The following is a 13,874-nucleotide window of genomic DNA, read 5'->3' as shown; positions in this document are numbered from 1 at the left end:
AGCGTGGGAGTGCCTGGCACTAATTCACCCCAGGCTAGGGGTTGCAGTGCAGCCCTTCCTTTCTCTCCTGCCTTGGGACAGCAATGACCAGGCTAAGCTGCTGCTGAAGTCCTTGATAAAATTTGAAAACTTCATGCAGTCCATAGAAGCTGAAGTATACCCATGGTCTTTCTCTATACACCTTCCTTTGCTCGCTGTTTTACCTTATCCCTGCATTCAGCTCAATTCCAAATTGCTGTCTAGAAAAGGAGAGTTTAGTCATCATGTCAGATGAATTCTGCTTAATTAGTGGAAAGGCATCCCAGTGTGGGCTAATGGCAAGGCTGGTGTGAGGCTGACAGTGGCTGACATGGATATTTTCAGCAGGGCTGTGGAAGAAATGGAGCTATAGATTAAAACACAAGCACTTGATTGCTCTGATGGAGCTTTAGCATAATTTCATCTTCTTTCAGCCCACTGCTCAGCACATCCTATGGGCTGAGGCAACTATAACCTCCTTGTGACCAGAATTCAATATGTCCTGAGGCAATTTCCCCAAGCAAAAAGGGTGCAGGAGCATTTGGATTTGAACTCTTTAATTTCCCAGGAGCTGATTCACCCAAGAACAAGCTGAAACTGCATAAAGTCATTGAGCTAAGCAGAGGTAGGGGCTGCTGTGGTTCATGGCTTGTTTTTTATTGAACAGTATCGATTGTCCTTGGCAAATGTGGAGCCCAGAGAGCCTTGTGGTTATGCCTGTTAGGGAAAATTAGAGGTCATTGTGGGACTTTGAGAGTCAATAAAACTAAATTTTGATGAAAAAGGCAAAACTCTACTTTGGAGTAGGCAACCCATGTAGAAAAGCAGTGAGGGGGGAAAGAAAGAGTGGAAATTTTACTGTATTTCGTATCAGTCTACAAAACTTGCATTATGGTTCTTCTCAGGAGAGGAAGAACAGCAAGGAAATAGTTCTAGAAAAGAGTACATTGAAAAATCCTCTTGATGTGGCATGAAACGGATCATTAATGTTAAGAAATGCAGTTTTGGTGTTGCTCCCTAGTTTTTCCTACATATAGGTGATCTGACAATATGTACTCTTGCGTGTGGATATTTTGCATTCCTGCAGCCTTATTTTCTGAAGTGCTCAAAGGTTGTTGCAGGTTCATATAGAAAAACTCATCCTTGTTCAGAGTATAATTTATATGTTATATTGCAAACAGGGTTTAAGTCACAGGGTAGGAATAGTGCCTGAATTTGTTTGGCCTTTTTCACTGAGCTGAGTATTAACTTAATCAAGCCTTACAATACCCTCAGGTACCAAGGATACCTTTTTATACTGATGTTCATAGAAATGTCACAGTGTTTCTGAAGTCACATTGAAATATCATGGCAAGGACCTTTTTCCTCATTTTTGCCCTGTGAGGGAATTGTGGTTTTCTTTCCAGCCTTTGCCCAATACAAGTGAGCTTGTAAGTGAGACTTTTTCTTTGAGGCTAAGCTCATATTTCTGTGCTCCCGAGCTTTCCTGGATGCTGCAGTGCATGGTCTTCTTCCGAGAAGGGTGTCTAAAGGCAAGAGCTATCTCAGAAAATATTATTGAATTGCAATTACTGATGTTGTTAAAAAAAGGACTACTTGAATTTGAAAAACAACTTAATGTAATACTGAGATGAGCAGCATTGTCAGGACTCCTATTTTGGGAATGCATGAAAAGGCCTAGGTATTTTCTTTATCAGTAAATACTAAAGACAGTCCTCATGTTTTCGTGTGCTTTTAGAATCAAAAACACCTTCAATTTCATTGACAATATTAACCCAAGGAAATGAGCTTTTTGGTTTAGGAACCTTTTTATTTGATTGTGGGGAGCCAGTATATTATGCTGGAACATCTTGTGGAGTCTGTTTTCTATGCATGTTTCTTGTCAAGACTTTTCTATTTATGCTCAAAGGAAGCGTGTGTGCCAAATGTTGAGACTAACAGGCAAATGTATTCTGAGCTAAATAAAACAGCTCCATGCTCCAGGTTCTGGGAAGCTGAGAAACCAGACAGTGTCTTAAACTCATACCTGCAGGCAGTGACAGATGCAGCTGGCTACTCCTGACTTCCCTTCTGAATGTTCAGTGTGGCTTGCTCTGATTCTCTTTCAGAAATGCCCAATACTAAATTCAGGAGATTTGGCTCAGTGGGACAGAAACAGTCTCAACATGTGTGGGAAAACTAGACTTGACTTTTGGTAGCATTTTTGGATCTACCCAGCAGATGTTACTGGTGTATATGTTGCAAATGTGGTAAGAGGGGCAGATGTTGTCAGCACTGGACATTGCTGTGGCTGCTGCTGTGTTGAAAGCAGCAGCAAACCTCACTTTGGTGGCATTTCTGTCTCTTTAAAGTTGACATTTTTGTTAAGTGCTATGATCTGTCTGACTTCTGAAGTGTCATTTGCTCTGAAGAGCAGACACTGGCCCCTCAAGTTCCTTCTCTTTGAGGACACTGACAAAGTGACTGTTTTAGTCACTCTCTCTTTTTATTTTAAATTCCTTCTCCATTCGAAATTGAGTCATACAATTCAAAGGCCCCTTCCCCAAAAGGGTAACTCTTACAATACCTGCTGCATAAGCAGTAGTGGATGAAACCTGTCTGCATTCCAAGCCTCATATTTCCCATCCTTCCTAATGAATCATTTCTTTCAAATTACTGTGTTTGAAGGAGGTAAATTAAATTGGAAAAGAAAGATTTTCATCAAGAAATGCATCTTTTATTTTCACACCTGCAATTTTCTTTCCTATTACCCCTCACATTGCTTACAGTGCATAGATATCCCCTGTATTGTACAGCTATATGGGAAGCATTTCACTTCTCTTTGTTCTGCACCATGTTTTATTCTTATTTACTTGTTTGTTTTGCATCTCATATGGCGCATGCTCTGCCCAGTGCAATTATTTCCTACCTCTGTGCTGCGGGCAAAGACTGGAAACAGCTGAAGTTATGGGAAAGGTGGTATTTGCTGAGGATTATCTGCCAGCCTTTTTTGTTTCTGGGAATCTCTAATACCCAGTCAGGCTATTTTTTTTCTTTTTAACCAGAAAGCTTTTTATGGGATTTGACCTGATGAAATGGGTTTTAGGAGCCTCTTGGAGGACTGTCTTGTAGTGGGCAGGAATGCCTGGAGTAGATGTTCTGTAAATCCTTCTGAGCCTAATGATTCAAACAGTTCTTTATCTAGTCTTTAATCTTGCTTTAGCTGTATTGATATCTGATTTTCAAGTTTAGGTTATTACAGCTGCTAGGTAATTGCAACATATTTGTAAAGGATAGACAGCAAGCACAGCTGTTCTCGTCAGTGAAATCTTCTTTCTCACTCACTCTTTGAACCTAACTTTGAACCTCAAATTTTTCATGGCTTTATTTCCACCAGATAGGTAGTGAGTGGATAAAATATTCCTATTCCCTTTACCTGTGCCATGAAAAGCCATTGCTGAGTGTGGAGGCAAAAATCCTGGTTTAACTGGTCTCCCAGACACAGCTGTTGAGGACTAAATAATTTCAGAGTATTTTGCCACTACTCTTGCTTTTTAAAAGACATTCTGTCTTTCTGAAGCCTTGACTGTATTTGGCTGTAATTAGGATTAGATTGTTTTACTTTCAATATTTAAATAAAAAATGAAAACTATTCTTTGGGACACCTAAGCAGCCTTGTACATTGTGTTGAAAGGATGGAATTTCCTTCTGATCCTCAAAGACAATTAAGTTACTCCCTGAAGCATGAAATTTAATTACCCTCATCAGAAGCATCACGATGCAGTGGATTAGGACATAGGAATAAGAATAAGAAACTTTTATCTCTGATCCTAGTTCTATCTAACTACTGACTAAATGAATCACATAACCTTGCTGTGCCTCCTTTTCACCCACCTGAAAAATGAGATGTTTGATTTCTTTGCTAAAGTGCTGTGAGGTCTGTACAACCACCTAAAGATATCGTGGTTTGTATGAATGCTCAGTGTTCCTGGTATTGCCTGGGCTTACATGCTGCCAACAGTTACTGCAACTTGGTTTCATAGAGTGAAATTTCATTTTTTGGCAGTGTTAGCTTTGTTAAAGTGGGTGCAATCAAGCTGATAAGCAAACAGGGAGAGGGCTACAAGAGGAGGTGACACTAAAGAGCTATTGTGCACCAGAAAGGTCTGCTGAGCTGTTCTTTTCACATCAGTTTTGGGGCTACATCTTGGATGTGATAGCTAATTTTAGCATCCCAGGAGTGCCTCCAACTATGTACTGCTTAAGAGGCAGAAGAAAGTTCTGTTGTGTGTGGTTTAACTGGGGAATGTAAAGAAAAGTTCAGGGCCAGATGAACACATTCCTCTGAGCAAGCTGATGAGCTCTACTGTTCTTGCAATTGCAGAAGGCTCTTACTGGAGTGATTAGCCATGTCATGTCCATGGGGAGCTCCCACAAAAAACATCAGAACTGTTTATTGGAAGTGATGAAGTAGCTAATTAAAATAATTGGTTCTGTCATTTAAAAAACCAACAATGCTTTCTCATGTCTCATCCACTCTTGTCCGATAGAGTTTTTATTTGATGAGTTTCTTAGCATGTCTAGAGCACTAAGTTTACATTTTGGAATGGTCAGTAACAAAAATTGTCCTGTAAAAACCTTGTTTACTCATTCCACGGACTTTTTGAAAAGATTAGCTGAATTGATAATAACTCTGCCATTTATTTAGTGGGTTACCTTCCAGGGGAAAATTGATTACTCTCTTGGAAAGAGGTTTGCCCTCCACCATACAGCATAAATTCATTGTCTGACTTTGAATCCCTCTACAGTTCCTCTGCTCTTTGCTCCAGGGCTGAGTCAGTATTAAATCCTGTAAAAAGTTTCTCATTTGTACTCACAAGAATAAGATTTAATTGTGAGTGTGCAATTCTTTAGTCAGCTACCTTTTCAGTTCTTCACAATGCTCAAATACAAGTCTTCACAAGTTTTCAGAGCAGGGAATTTTCTTCAAACAAGTTAGAAAGGCAAAATCTTTGTAAGAGTGAGTTTTCTAGCTGACATTCAGAAAGGCAGTTAAAAAATAATATTTTAACGCTGTGGAAGTTAACAAGGACAGGTATTTTTTCTGTAGGTATATCTTCTGCCATTTCAATAGTTTTTCCTGTGTAGAGTGTTTTCCCACATGTTGTGGCTGCGTAGCGTGCTCTCTGCACAGGAGAAGAGTCCACTACCAAAGAAACTGTATTGGCTTAATTGCAAACTTCCATTGTTGGCTAGGAATAAGTAGAACATTAAAAAATACCCTTCACAGGCAACTTGTGTTTCACTGAAGCCTAAAGCAGTTTCTTCCATATTGCAATATCTTCCCAGCTGTACAATTCTCAGTGGAGCAGCTGTACAAAGGAGCCCAGCACTGCAATTCCAGAGAGAGGGTAGATTTAACCTCCTTTCCAGCACTCATGAGGGGGTATAATTGCATTTTGGAGTCAAAATCTTGTTGGACTCCTGTTGTAGGCAAGGTAATTACTCAATGCCTGGCTTATTGGTCAAACCAAGCACAGTTACAGCACACTTTCTTGGGAGGAGGTGGCAGTGGTTTCGGTTTCATCTTAAAAGCACTGAAAGAGTAACAGGAAAGAAAATAATTTCAATTTTTTAATTTTTTTTTTTAATGGCAAAACTTTTGTGAAAGCATCTTCTAAAGGCATTTTGAGGAAAGGGTGGGAAGCTTTCTTGAGCCACTCACAGGAATGCTAAAGGTCTGATCCAATGACCCTAATAAAGGTCTCAGCTGTATTTAACCTACCAGTTACAGTTTTGTCTTGCTTATGCAAAAGGCCAAAGAAAAGGGTAGAAAGACAGTCGGCATTAAATCAATAGAGGAAAAGGGATACTATTTTTCTTTCCCTTAAAAAGTAAAGTTTTCCCATTTTTCTTGCTCTTATAAAGTAAAATTATCAATGAGCAGAGGAATTAACATTGCAAACTTTGTGTTGTACATCAAGAATTTCCTCCTTTAATGTTAAATAATTGCTTGCATTATTGTACAGTATTTTTATCTGTTCCCATTTTCCAAGACTATATTATCATGCTTTAAATTCTGGACCTGATGTCATTTAAGTAATTTTAGGGTCAGTAAACTGAAATTACTTTAAAGTTGATAATTAAAAATAATTACAAGGCAATGTATTATATTGTTTGAATTAATGAAAAAAGAGTTTACCCAGACTCCTGTAGATGATTTTATTTCTAATCCTGTCTCTATAAATTTTATTGGCATCCTCTTGAAAACATTTTTTCATTTTCTGTTGACTCGAGCCTGAAAAGGTCTTATCTGCTTCTTCCTTTCTGCAGTGCCCATTAATTGTTGAAGCAGAGGAAAGTCTGAAGCAATATGGAGGCAAGATTAAAACATATTATAAACTTCTGCATAATTATGCAGGGCCATGCAGGATGAAAAAGTTATGTTCTTTCCCCTATTTATCCATTAAAGAGAAAAAATTCTCATTTGGACTCCTAGCACTAATTTTAATTCCACCCTTAACAAGGTTTCATTCTCAAAAATCAGCTTCTAATATTTTCACTGCTGCAGGCAGATTTTGATGCGAAATACTCTGACACAGCTGCTATTATTTATATTTAATTTTTTAATTCCCAAAAGTTTGCAGAACCTTTTACCAAAGAGAGAAAATCTAAGCCCTTGCCAAGATAACTGCATTTTTCTTGCAGCCACACCATGATGAGTGCTGGTAGCAGCAGGAATATTTTACATGAGAGCCTCAACCTGAAGAAATAAAATCACACTGTCACTCAATTTAGCTACAAGGAGTCTGTTCAATTCCACAGTTTTTATTCTGGAAAGTGCAGGTGAGAGTGCAGAATTCAGCTTGAATTCACAGAACATTTGCCTCAAGGAGAGGAGATAGTTGGAAGTTCTTGTGTTCCCTCAACCTGCCATTAATTGTTGCTGGGAGCACATGAGCTGATTCATGACCCTTGAAGGGCCCATGGAGCTCTTTATTCCCCACAATACAGTTCAGTTAGCCCTGATTTACTGTGATTTAAACACTGGTTCTTTGGGGCTTCTTGCTAATAATTTCCATACTTTTGTTGTAAGTTGAAGACTTGCTTTCAAATTTTCTGTGAAAGTGAGAAAGTGGTGGGTCTGTCAAAGCTAGGACAGTATTCTGGGTGAAACTTAACTTCTGCTGTTGGCCCAGTGCAAACGGCACTCCCCTGAAGACGTTGGTGGTGGCACAGGTGGCAGCACAGGTGTCAGACTGGCTGACAGCACAGAAATTAATTCTACCTTCCAGAATTAGCTGGAAGTCTGGGGAATGATCACAAAAAGATGATTGCTGTACATGGGAGTAAACTGAAGTCCCAAAGCTTGCTGCAATCAAGCATTTTGAAACCCCTCTTTAACAGGATGAAAGAGTATGTGAGTGTTAATTGGATTCAAAATCATTTAGCCATGAAGGCAGACAAATGCAGGGTTCTGGCTTGAGACTTTACTTGAGAGTTCTAGCACTTTTTTTTTAATGCACTGCCTCTAAGAGATCATCCTGACTTGAACTTGCAATTAATCAGTGCTGGCATTACCCAGAGGAGCATGCAAAATGGCATCCAAAGCATTAGTGTATCGATTAGAATTAATCAGGAAAGTGTTCCTTCTGAAGCTACACGCTGCATGAACAACCAGAGCGTCTTAGCTACCTCTCAAGTTTCCATGACAACTGGATTGTGGCTTCTGAAACCTAGAGCCTGGCCAACTGAGTCATGGATGGGGGGCTTAAGAAAAGTTAGGCTACAGAGAAGTACTTTGGCTTGTTTGGGACCCAGCACCTCACCCTTGCAGAGCTGAGAGAGGCCAAAGGTTGTGTCCAGCTCACCTTCACATTAAGGACTGAGTATGAAGAAGCCATTTGAAAATGTAGCCCTTGCTCCCCTGTGTAAACCTGAGCTCAGGTTCTCTCAGTAGTGTTTTCTGTTTTGGAGAAAAGCCTTCTGATAGAAACTCTGGGTGTTGCCCAGGCTTTCTTTAAGCAACTAATTCTTTCTAGGTGACATCCTCATCCAGGTCTGACCTTTTCTAAAGTCTGAAAATATTTGTATCTAGGATTTTGGGTTAGTCTATCACTGAAGACCACAGTGCTATTAGTTTCTGTCTAAACTGATGTATATTGCAGATTCTAGATATCTGAGACAATTTCTTTCTTAATGCAGCTTCAGTGAAAGACCTGATGGATCTGACTTGTAACAATACACTGAGCAGTGCCTAAACAATGCAACATAGTGTGTTGCTTTGCAGTATAAAAGTTTAATTTAAAATGTTAAACTGCAGAACTTTTTACTGCTTGAGACAGTATCCAGAGTGAGCATCATGGTTATTATGGCCACTGTTGTGGTAGAAATAGGCCATGATGTTGAAGGCTATGTGATGATAGCTCTGGGTAGCATAAGTGATGCCTTTGTCCTTGCAGTTGTCAGCTTACTGGGCTGAGTGATCACTCTGTAGAGTGCTTGGAGGTCATGCAGAGGATAACAGGAGTAATCTGTTACCTGCTGTGGTTTGCTTTTGGGTCCTGTGTTTCACAAATGCAGAATGGTTGAGGTTGGAAGGAACCCCTGAGACTGAGTAGTCCAACTTCCCTTCTTGATGCAGGGTGAGCTAAAGCAGGTTACCCAAAGCTATATCCATTCCCACTTTAAATATCTGGAAATAGAGACTCCATAAGATTTCTGGGCAACTTGTTCCAGTGTTCAGTCACTCTTACAGCAAGTAAGCTTTCTCTTGTGTTTTCATGGAATTTCTGGTCTTTCAGTCCAAGAAAACGCCTTGTGCTTGCCTGTTGTCCTTTCATTGGATACCCTTGTCCAAATCTGCCTCCTTTTCATTCACCCATAATGGATCAACACTGATAAGATACTTCCTGAGCCTCCTCCAGGCCAAGCAATCCCAGCCTCCTATTATATGTCAGATTCTCCAGTACCTAAATCATCCCTGTGGCTGTTTCCTGGACTCACTTCTGTACCTCATGTCTGTCTTGTGCAGGAAAGGGCTGCCCTGGACCTGGTCCTCCAGAAGTGTCTCTCCAGAGCTGAGTAGTGAGGAAGGATCACCCCTTTGATCTGTGTTTCCCAGTGTAGCCTGGGAAAATATTGGCCTTTCTTGTCACTGGGGGTATGTTTCTAGCTTAGGCTCAGCATTTTGTATACCAGGACCCACAGGTTGTCCTCTGCAAAGCCACTTTCTGGCCTGTGCTGGTGCATGAGGTTGTTCCTCTGCAGAGGCAGCACTTTGCATTTCTTTTTCTTGAACTTCATGAGGTTCCTGTTGACCCAAATTTCCAGCCTCTCCCAGTGGCAGCCCAACTGTCCCGTGCATCAGTTGCTTCTCCCAGTCTTGCTGGAAGCTTGTTGGTAGTGCAGCCTGTCCCATGATCCAGGCCATCAGTGAAGACAGAAAACACTCTGAAACCAGAGGTGTACTCCCAATGACTGGCTTCCAGCTGCACTTGGCACATTGGTGATAACCCTCCAAGGCAGTCCACCTCATGCCCACTCACAGTCTGAGCTTCCATCAGTCAGTGGTGATGGGATGGGAGAGAGTACTGGAAACTTATCAAAGTCAAGGTAAGCAACATCCACTGCCCTCCTCCTCGAGCAAGAAGGTGCTATCACCTTATTGTGCTATTTCTGTGCTATCATCTCAGCAAAGAAACCTGTCAGGCTGGTAAAGTATGACTCCAGTATGAGGCTCCTTACATGGTGTTTCCCCATCTATCCCAAAAGACAACTGAAGTAGCTTTCTGTTACCTTGCTAAAATGCTTTCTAAAATTAGATTCATAACATGTAGACCACTGATAGAAATTTAATAAAGCTATGCTAATTAACATCTAATATGTATTGGTTATGCTGAAGTAGATCTTGCTGATGCTGCTGCCAGGCAGCCTATCTATAGTACAGGATGTGCAAATGAGTGTGGGTCTGTGTAATACAGTGTGTTATACAGAAGGTCTGGAGATCAGAGTCCCAAATCTGCCACAGAATGATTGCAGAACTGATTCCTATCCGAATTTGCCCACAGGTGCCTCTGCTGACCCTGGAGCTATTTTTAATGTCCCTGATAAATCCCCAGTTAATGTCATCTTTGTCTCCAAAATAAGAGGCTGATACTTGGCATTTCTTTTCACATGAATCTCTGAATCTCAGGCACCCTATTGTAGGAATTTGTACCACAAAGTATGAATATATTTAGTAATGAATCTGGGCTTGAGTGAGTCTGCCTTTTCCAGTCTTGTGTGGTGGTGATATAAAACACCTGCTTGGCAACAGCTCTGGGAGTTAATAAAGTTTCTGTGGTAAACTATGAGAGGCCTGAGAATCTCAAACTAAAGTTATTGCACCAGTAACTCAAAAAAGCAATTCCTAAAACTCCTGGCACATTTATCCAGAGGGTTAGCAGTAGCACAGAAATGGAAATCATTGTTGAGAGCCACTGCGTACTTGGAATTAAAATCCATCAGTCTTCTGAAGCTGAGGAAAACAATTTTCATGACATACAGATGCTTTTGTATTTCATAATCAAATTTAATCCAGGGTTAGTTTTGGCTCTATTTGTAGGGAAATTTGTATCCTCTAATCCTTATAATATACCTAAGTTGAGATGACATCAGAAGAAATAACTCACACAGAAGCTAGGCATTTAAAATACTCTCAATGCTTTATTCTATTTAATTTCAGCAAAAGCAGATTTATCTCTGGGGGGAGTGGGACAGAAAAAGAGTGAGGACTCAACATCCTCCTCTCAAGTGGGAGCCTAGAGCACAGAAGGTGGAAGATGAGATGTGAAAATAAAAATAACTGTAAACAAAAAATGAAATTTAGCAGTCTATTTTCACTCTTCTCAATGGAAAAAGAGGGAGGAGGACACCTAGTAAATCATGAAAAAGCTGTGTTTGTTTTTCTGAGTTGCACATTGAACTGCAATAGTTGCCAGCAGGGTCCTTCTGCAACCCTTGCTTAGGACTTTAATTCTTTAGGTCCTTCACATACCTGTCAGCAGCTTCCTTGCCTGCTGGGAATTTTGTTGAGTTCAGTGGAGCATCATGACACCACTGTGTCCCTGAGGAGACAAACAACATGTCTGCCTCTGGAACCAAGAAAAGTCTCCTAGCTTCTGTCACAGTGTAGGGTCTGCAATTTAGGATTGATCCATGCTCACAGCAGGCACCAAGGGATGGTCAGTTGGTGCAAATGTCATATGGACATGTTGTTATATTTCCTTTCAGAAGGGTTTCTTAACTTCATAACATCCAGATTTTGGCATGCATCTGGAGAAGGAGATTCTTGAAATCCATGCCAGATAAACTGTGTAGCCTCTTTTGCTCAGAAGATCTGTTCCAGAGGGTTCCCTCCCTTCCCCCGCAAAAAAAGTGTTCTTTTTCCCAGCTCATGGACAAACACAAACACATATACAGGGAGGTGGTGGGGGTACTTGACAAGGAAATCTTTTTGTAAGAGGAATAAAAAATGTGGGCTTTTGTCAAAGGGCAATGAAAAATTTCTGACACTAGAAATAATTACACTCTTCCCCTAAAATGCTTAATACTGGTGTTTGAAAATAACTTAAGGAAACGCAATACATTTTTGGTCTCATCTTTCAAAAGTTGCAGCTGGAGCTGCATTTCCTAATAGGCTTTGTGAGGCCCTGTTGGTTTGTTAGGCTCCAGCTGACCACTTACAGTATGCTACAAAGGGACTTTTCCCTTGGTGCTGAATTCTTCCTGTAACAGAAGAGAAATGTGAAAAAATTGCATTAGTAGTGGCTGAGTGACTTTACAGAATCTGTTGTCTCTGATTATGTTTATGGTTAGTGAGCAGGCCCTGATAACCTGGAGTGGAACAGGGGATGGGATCCGTATCACTGCTGAGGTAACAGTGCCTCTTGGGAACTGTTCACAAATGGTGTCAAGTGGTTTTATTGGCAGCCTGTGCCCCAGGATGAAAAGGGAGATGGGCCAGACCATGTTATTGTACAAGTATTTAATTCCTTAACTTTTTTCCTTGCAGAATTCCAGAATATTGGCAAAAAGACAGATTGTATTTTAACTGTCTACCTTTAGACATGTCTTGTGGGATACAGAATTGGAATCAGGGGTCTAGGAATAGTTTTTGTGCTCTCTGGCTGGAAGTTATTTCAGGTAAAGCAGCAGACCCAGCTGATCGGAGGGGAGGAGGTAGGCAGCCAGGCAGTGATGTCTTCCAGCATCTCAGGGAATAAATAAAGCTCATACAGGCTTTTTGTTCTCATTTACTCTTGGCAACGAGCAGACTTAAGTTGTAGCAGTCTTGGAGTGTGGATGTTAATCTCCAGGGCTGCTAATTCATTTCCTTGATTTACTTGCTGGGAATTTTTGTCATTTGGGAAGGAGGTAAGCAGGAAAAGAGGGACAGGAAGTGGAGGAGGAGAAATGACACATTTTAGATGTGGTGCTTCCTGCACAGGTAGACGTTCCGGCCAACTGCTTTAAAAGCAAAATGTGTTACCTCAACCAGTGATGCAGTGCTGGGAATTCAGAGCTATTGCACAGCCCTGGAGACTGCCTTATTTCCTGAGTGACTAAGAGAGTTTTTGGTGAGGCTCAGGAATGATATTTAAAGAGGATGTGCACGTGTGCTACAGATTTCACAGCTTTCTTTGCACAGAGAGTTAAGCTTCCTTTAAACAGCAGGCAGACATCTGGGGGCACAGAAGAGTGACAGAAGGGAGCTGCTGTTTAGTTGGGTTTCCACATCTTAGCTGGGTGGAAATCGTGGTGCTTAGAGTCCTGCTTTTGCAGAATCCATGGGAGGGAAAGGCCCAGAGCATGGGGCACTGTGAGGGAAGTGAGGTCTGGGGTAGGAGGTGCAGTGTGACCAGCCATAAGTGGAGCTGCTCCTTTGGGGGATTTGGTATTTGTAAAGCAGTAGCCTTTCTTACAGCTCTTCTCCTGTGTTCTTTCCTCTTGCTCTGTGATGAGACCAGATGGGTGTTGCTTCAAAGGAGAGTTGGACACCTGGAGAAACCATTTCGGATCTCACTGGAATACGTTCCTAATGGGAACAAGAGCGTGGCAGCCGTGGATTCCTTCGCCATGAAGAACTGCAGCTCAGGTAACAGAGTATTTTATTGTTTCTAGCTTATAGTGCTTTGATGCCTTTGTGGAGAGAAGCACGATTTCTGACTGCTGCAGATGCCACAGAAGGAAAGGTTCTTGTCAAATGAATAATTTAAATTTTAAAAAATAAAATAGGGTCCTTCTCAGGGAAGGATCTTTTCTAATGTTGCCTTAAAACTTTCCTTCAAGAAGTTGAAAACAAGTTTGTTGTTTTGGTTTGCTTTGCCTTTTTTTTTTGTTTTTTTTTTTTTTCCCATTTGGGAAGAATAGCTATGAAAATTTAATTTGGAGAGAAAAGAAGCAGTATTCATCCTGGCTTGCCAGATGCATATCCTGACAACTTCACTTTTCTGCAGTAGAAAGTAGAGCAGATGAGGGCTTCCTTGACAGACACCTTGCAAGCCATCCTTTTTTTATGTTCATGGTTACAAATTTCAGGGTTGTTTTTTAAACAACTGCGGAAAGCTTGATTCTAATAAAGTATGACTTTCTTTGGCAATGTTCCAAAGCAGTTATTGCTGAGCAGCCCTAATAGCTTCATGTAATGTGTGGAATTTTAATAATGGGCAACCTAAATGGGGGTTACTTTTTTAAATACAAGCTGTGTAATTAATCCAAGTATGTAAATTCAGTGCTCTGTGCCAGAAGCAGCTGCATATTAGTTCTACTAGTTTTATGGACTCTGTGAATCATTCTGAAATCTTTAGGTGGCGTGTCAGTGAAGAATATTACTA

General features: G+C 40.8%; 1 protein-coding gene across 2 annotated transcripts in view; it reads left to right on the top strand.

The window, feature by feature from the left end:
* ALK (ALK receptor tyrosine kinase) overlaps window positions 1-13,874 on the top strand; it is a 307,510-nt gene that overhangs the window by 189,436 nt on the left and 104,200 nt on the right. For both annotated transcript variants that reach the window (XM_071423517.1, XM_071423510.1), the window contains exon 5: window positions 13,008-13,135. In XM_071423517.1, the coding sequence (XP_071279618.1) occupies window positions 13,008-13,135 (128 nt within the window). The remainder of the gene's footprint in view (window positions 1-13,007; window positions 13,136-13,874) is intronic.

The sequence above is a fragment of the Agelaius tricolor genome, unplaced genomic scaffold (genome assembly GCF_023055355.1).
Source record: "Agelaius tricolor isolate 1412-34295 unplaced genomic scaffold, bAgeTri1.0.p SCAF_1, whole genome shotgun sequence".
Lineage (NCBI taxonomy): Eukaryota > Metazoa > Chordata > Aves > Passeriformes > Icteridae > Agelaius > Agelaius tricolor.
This window is presented reverse-complemented; position numbering and strand designations above follow the sequence as displayed.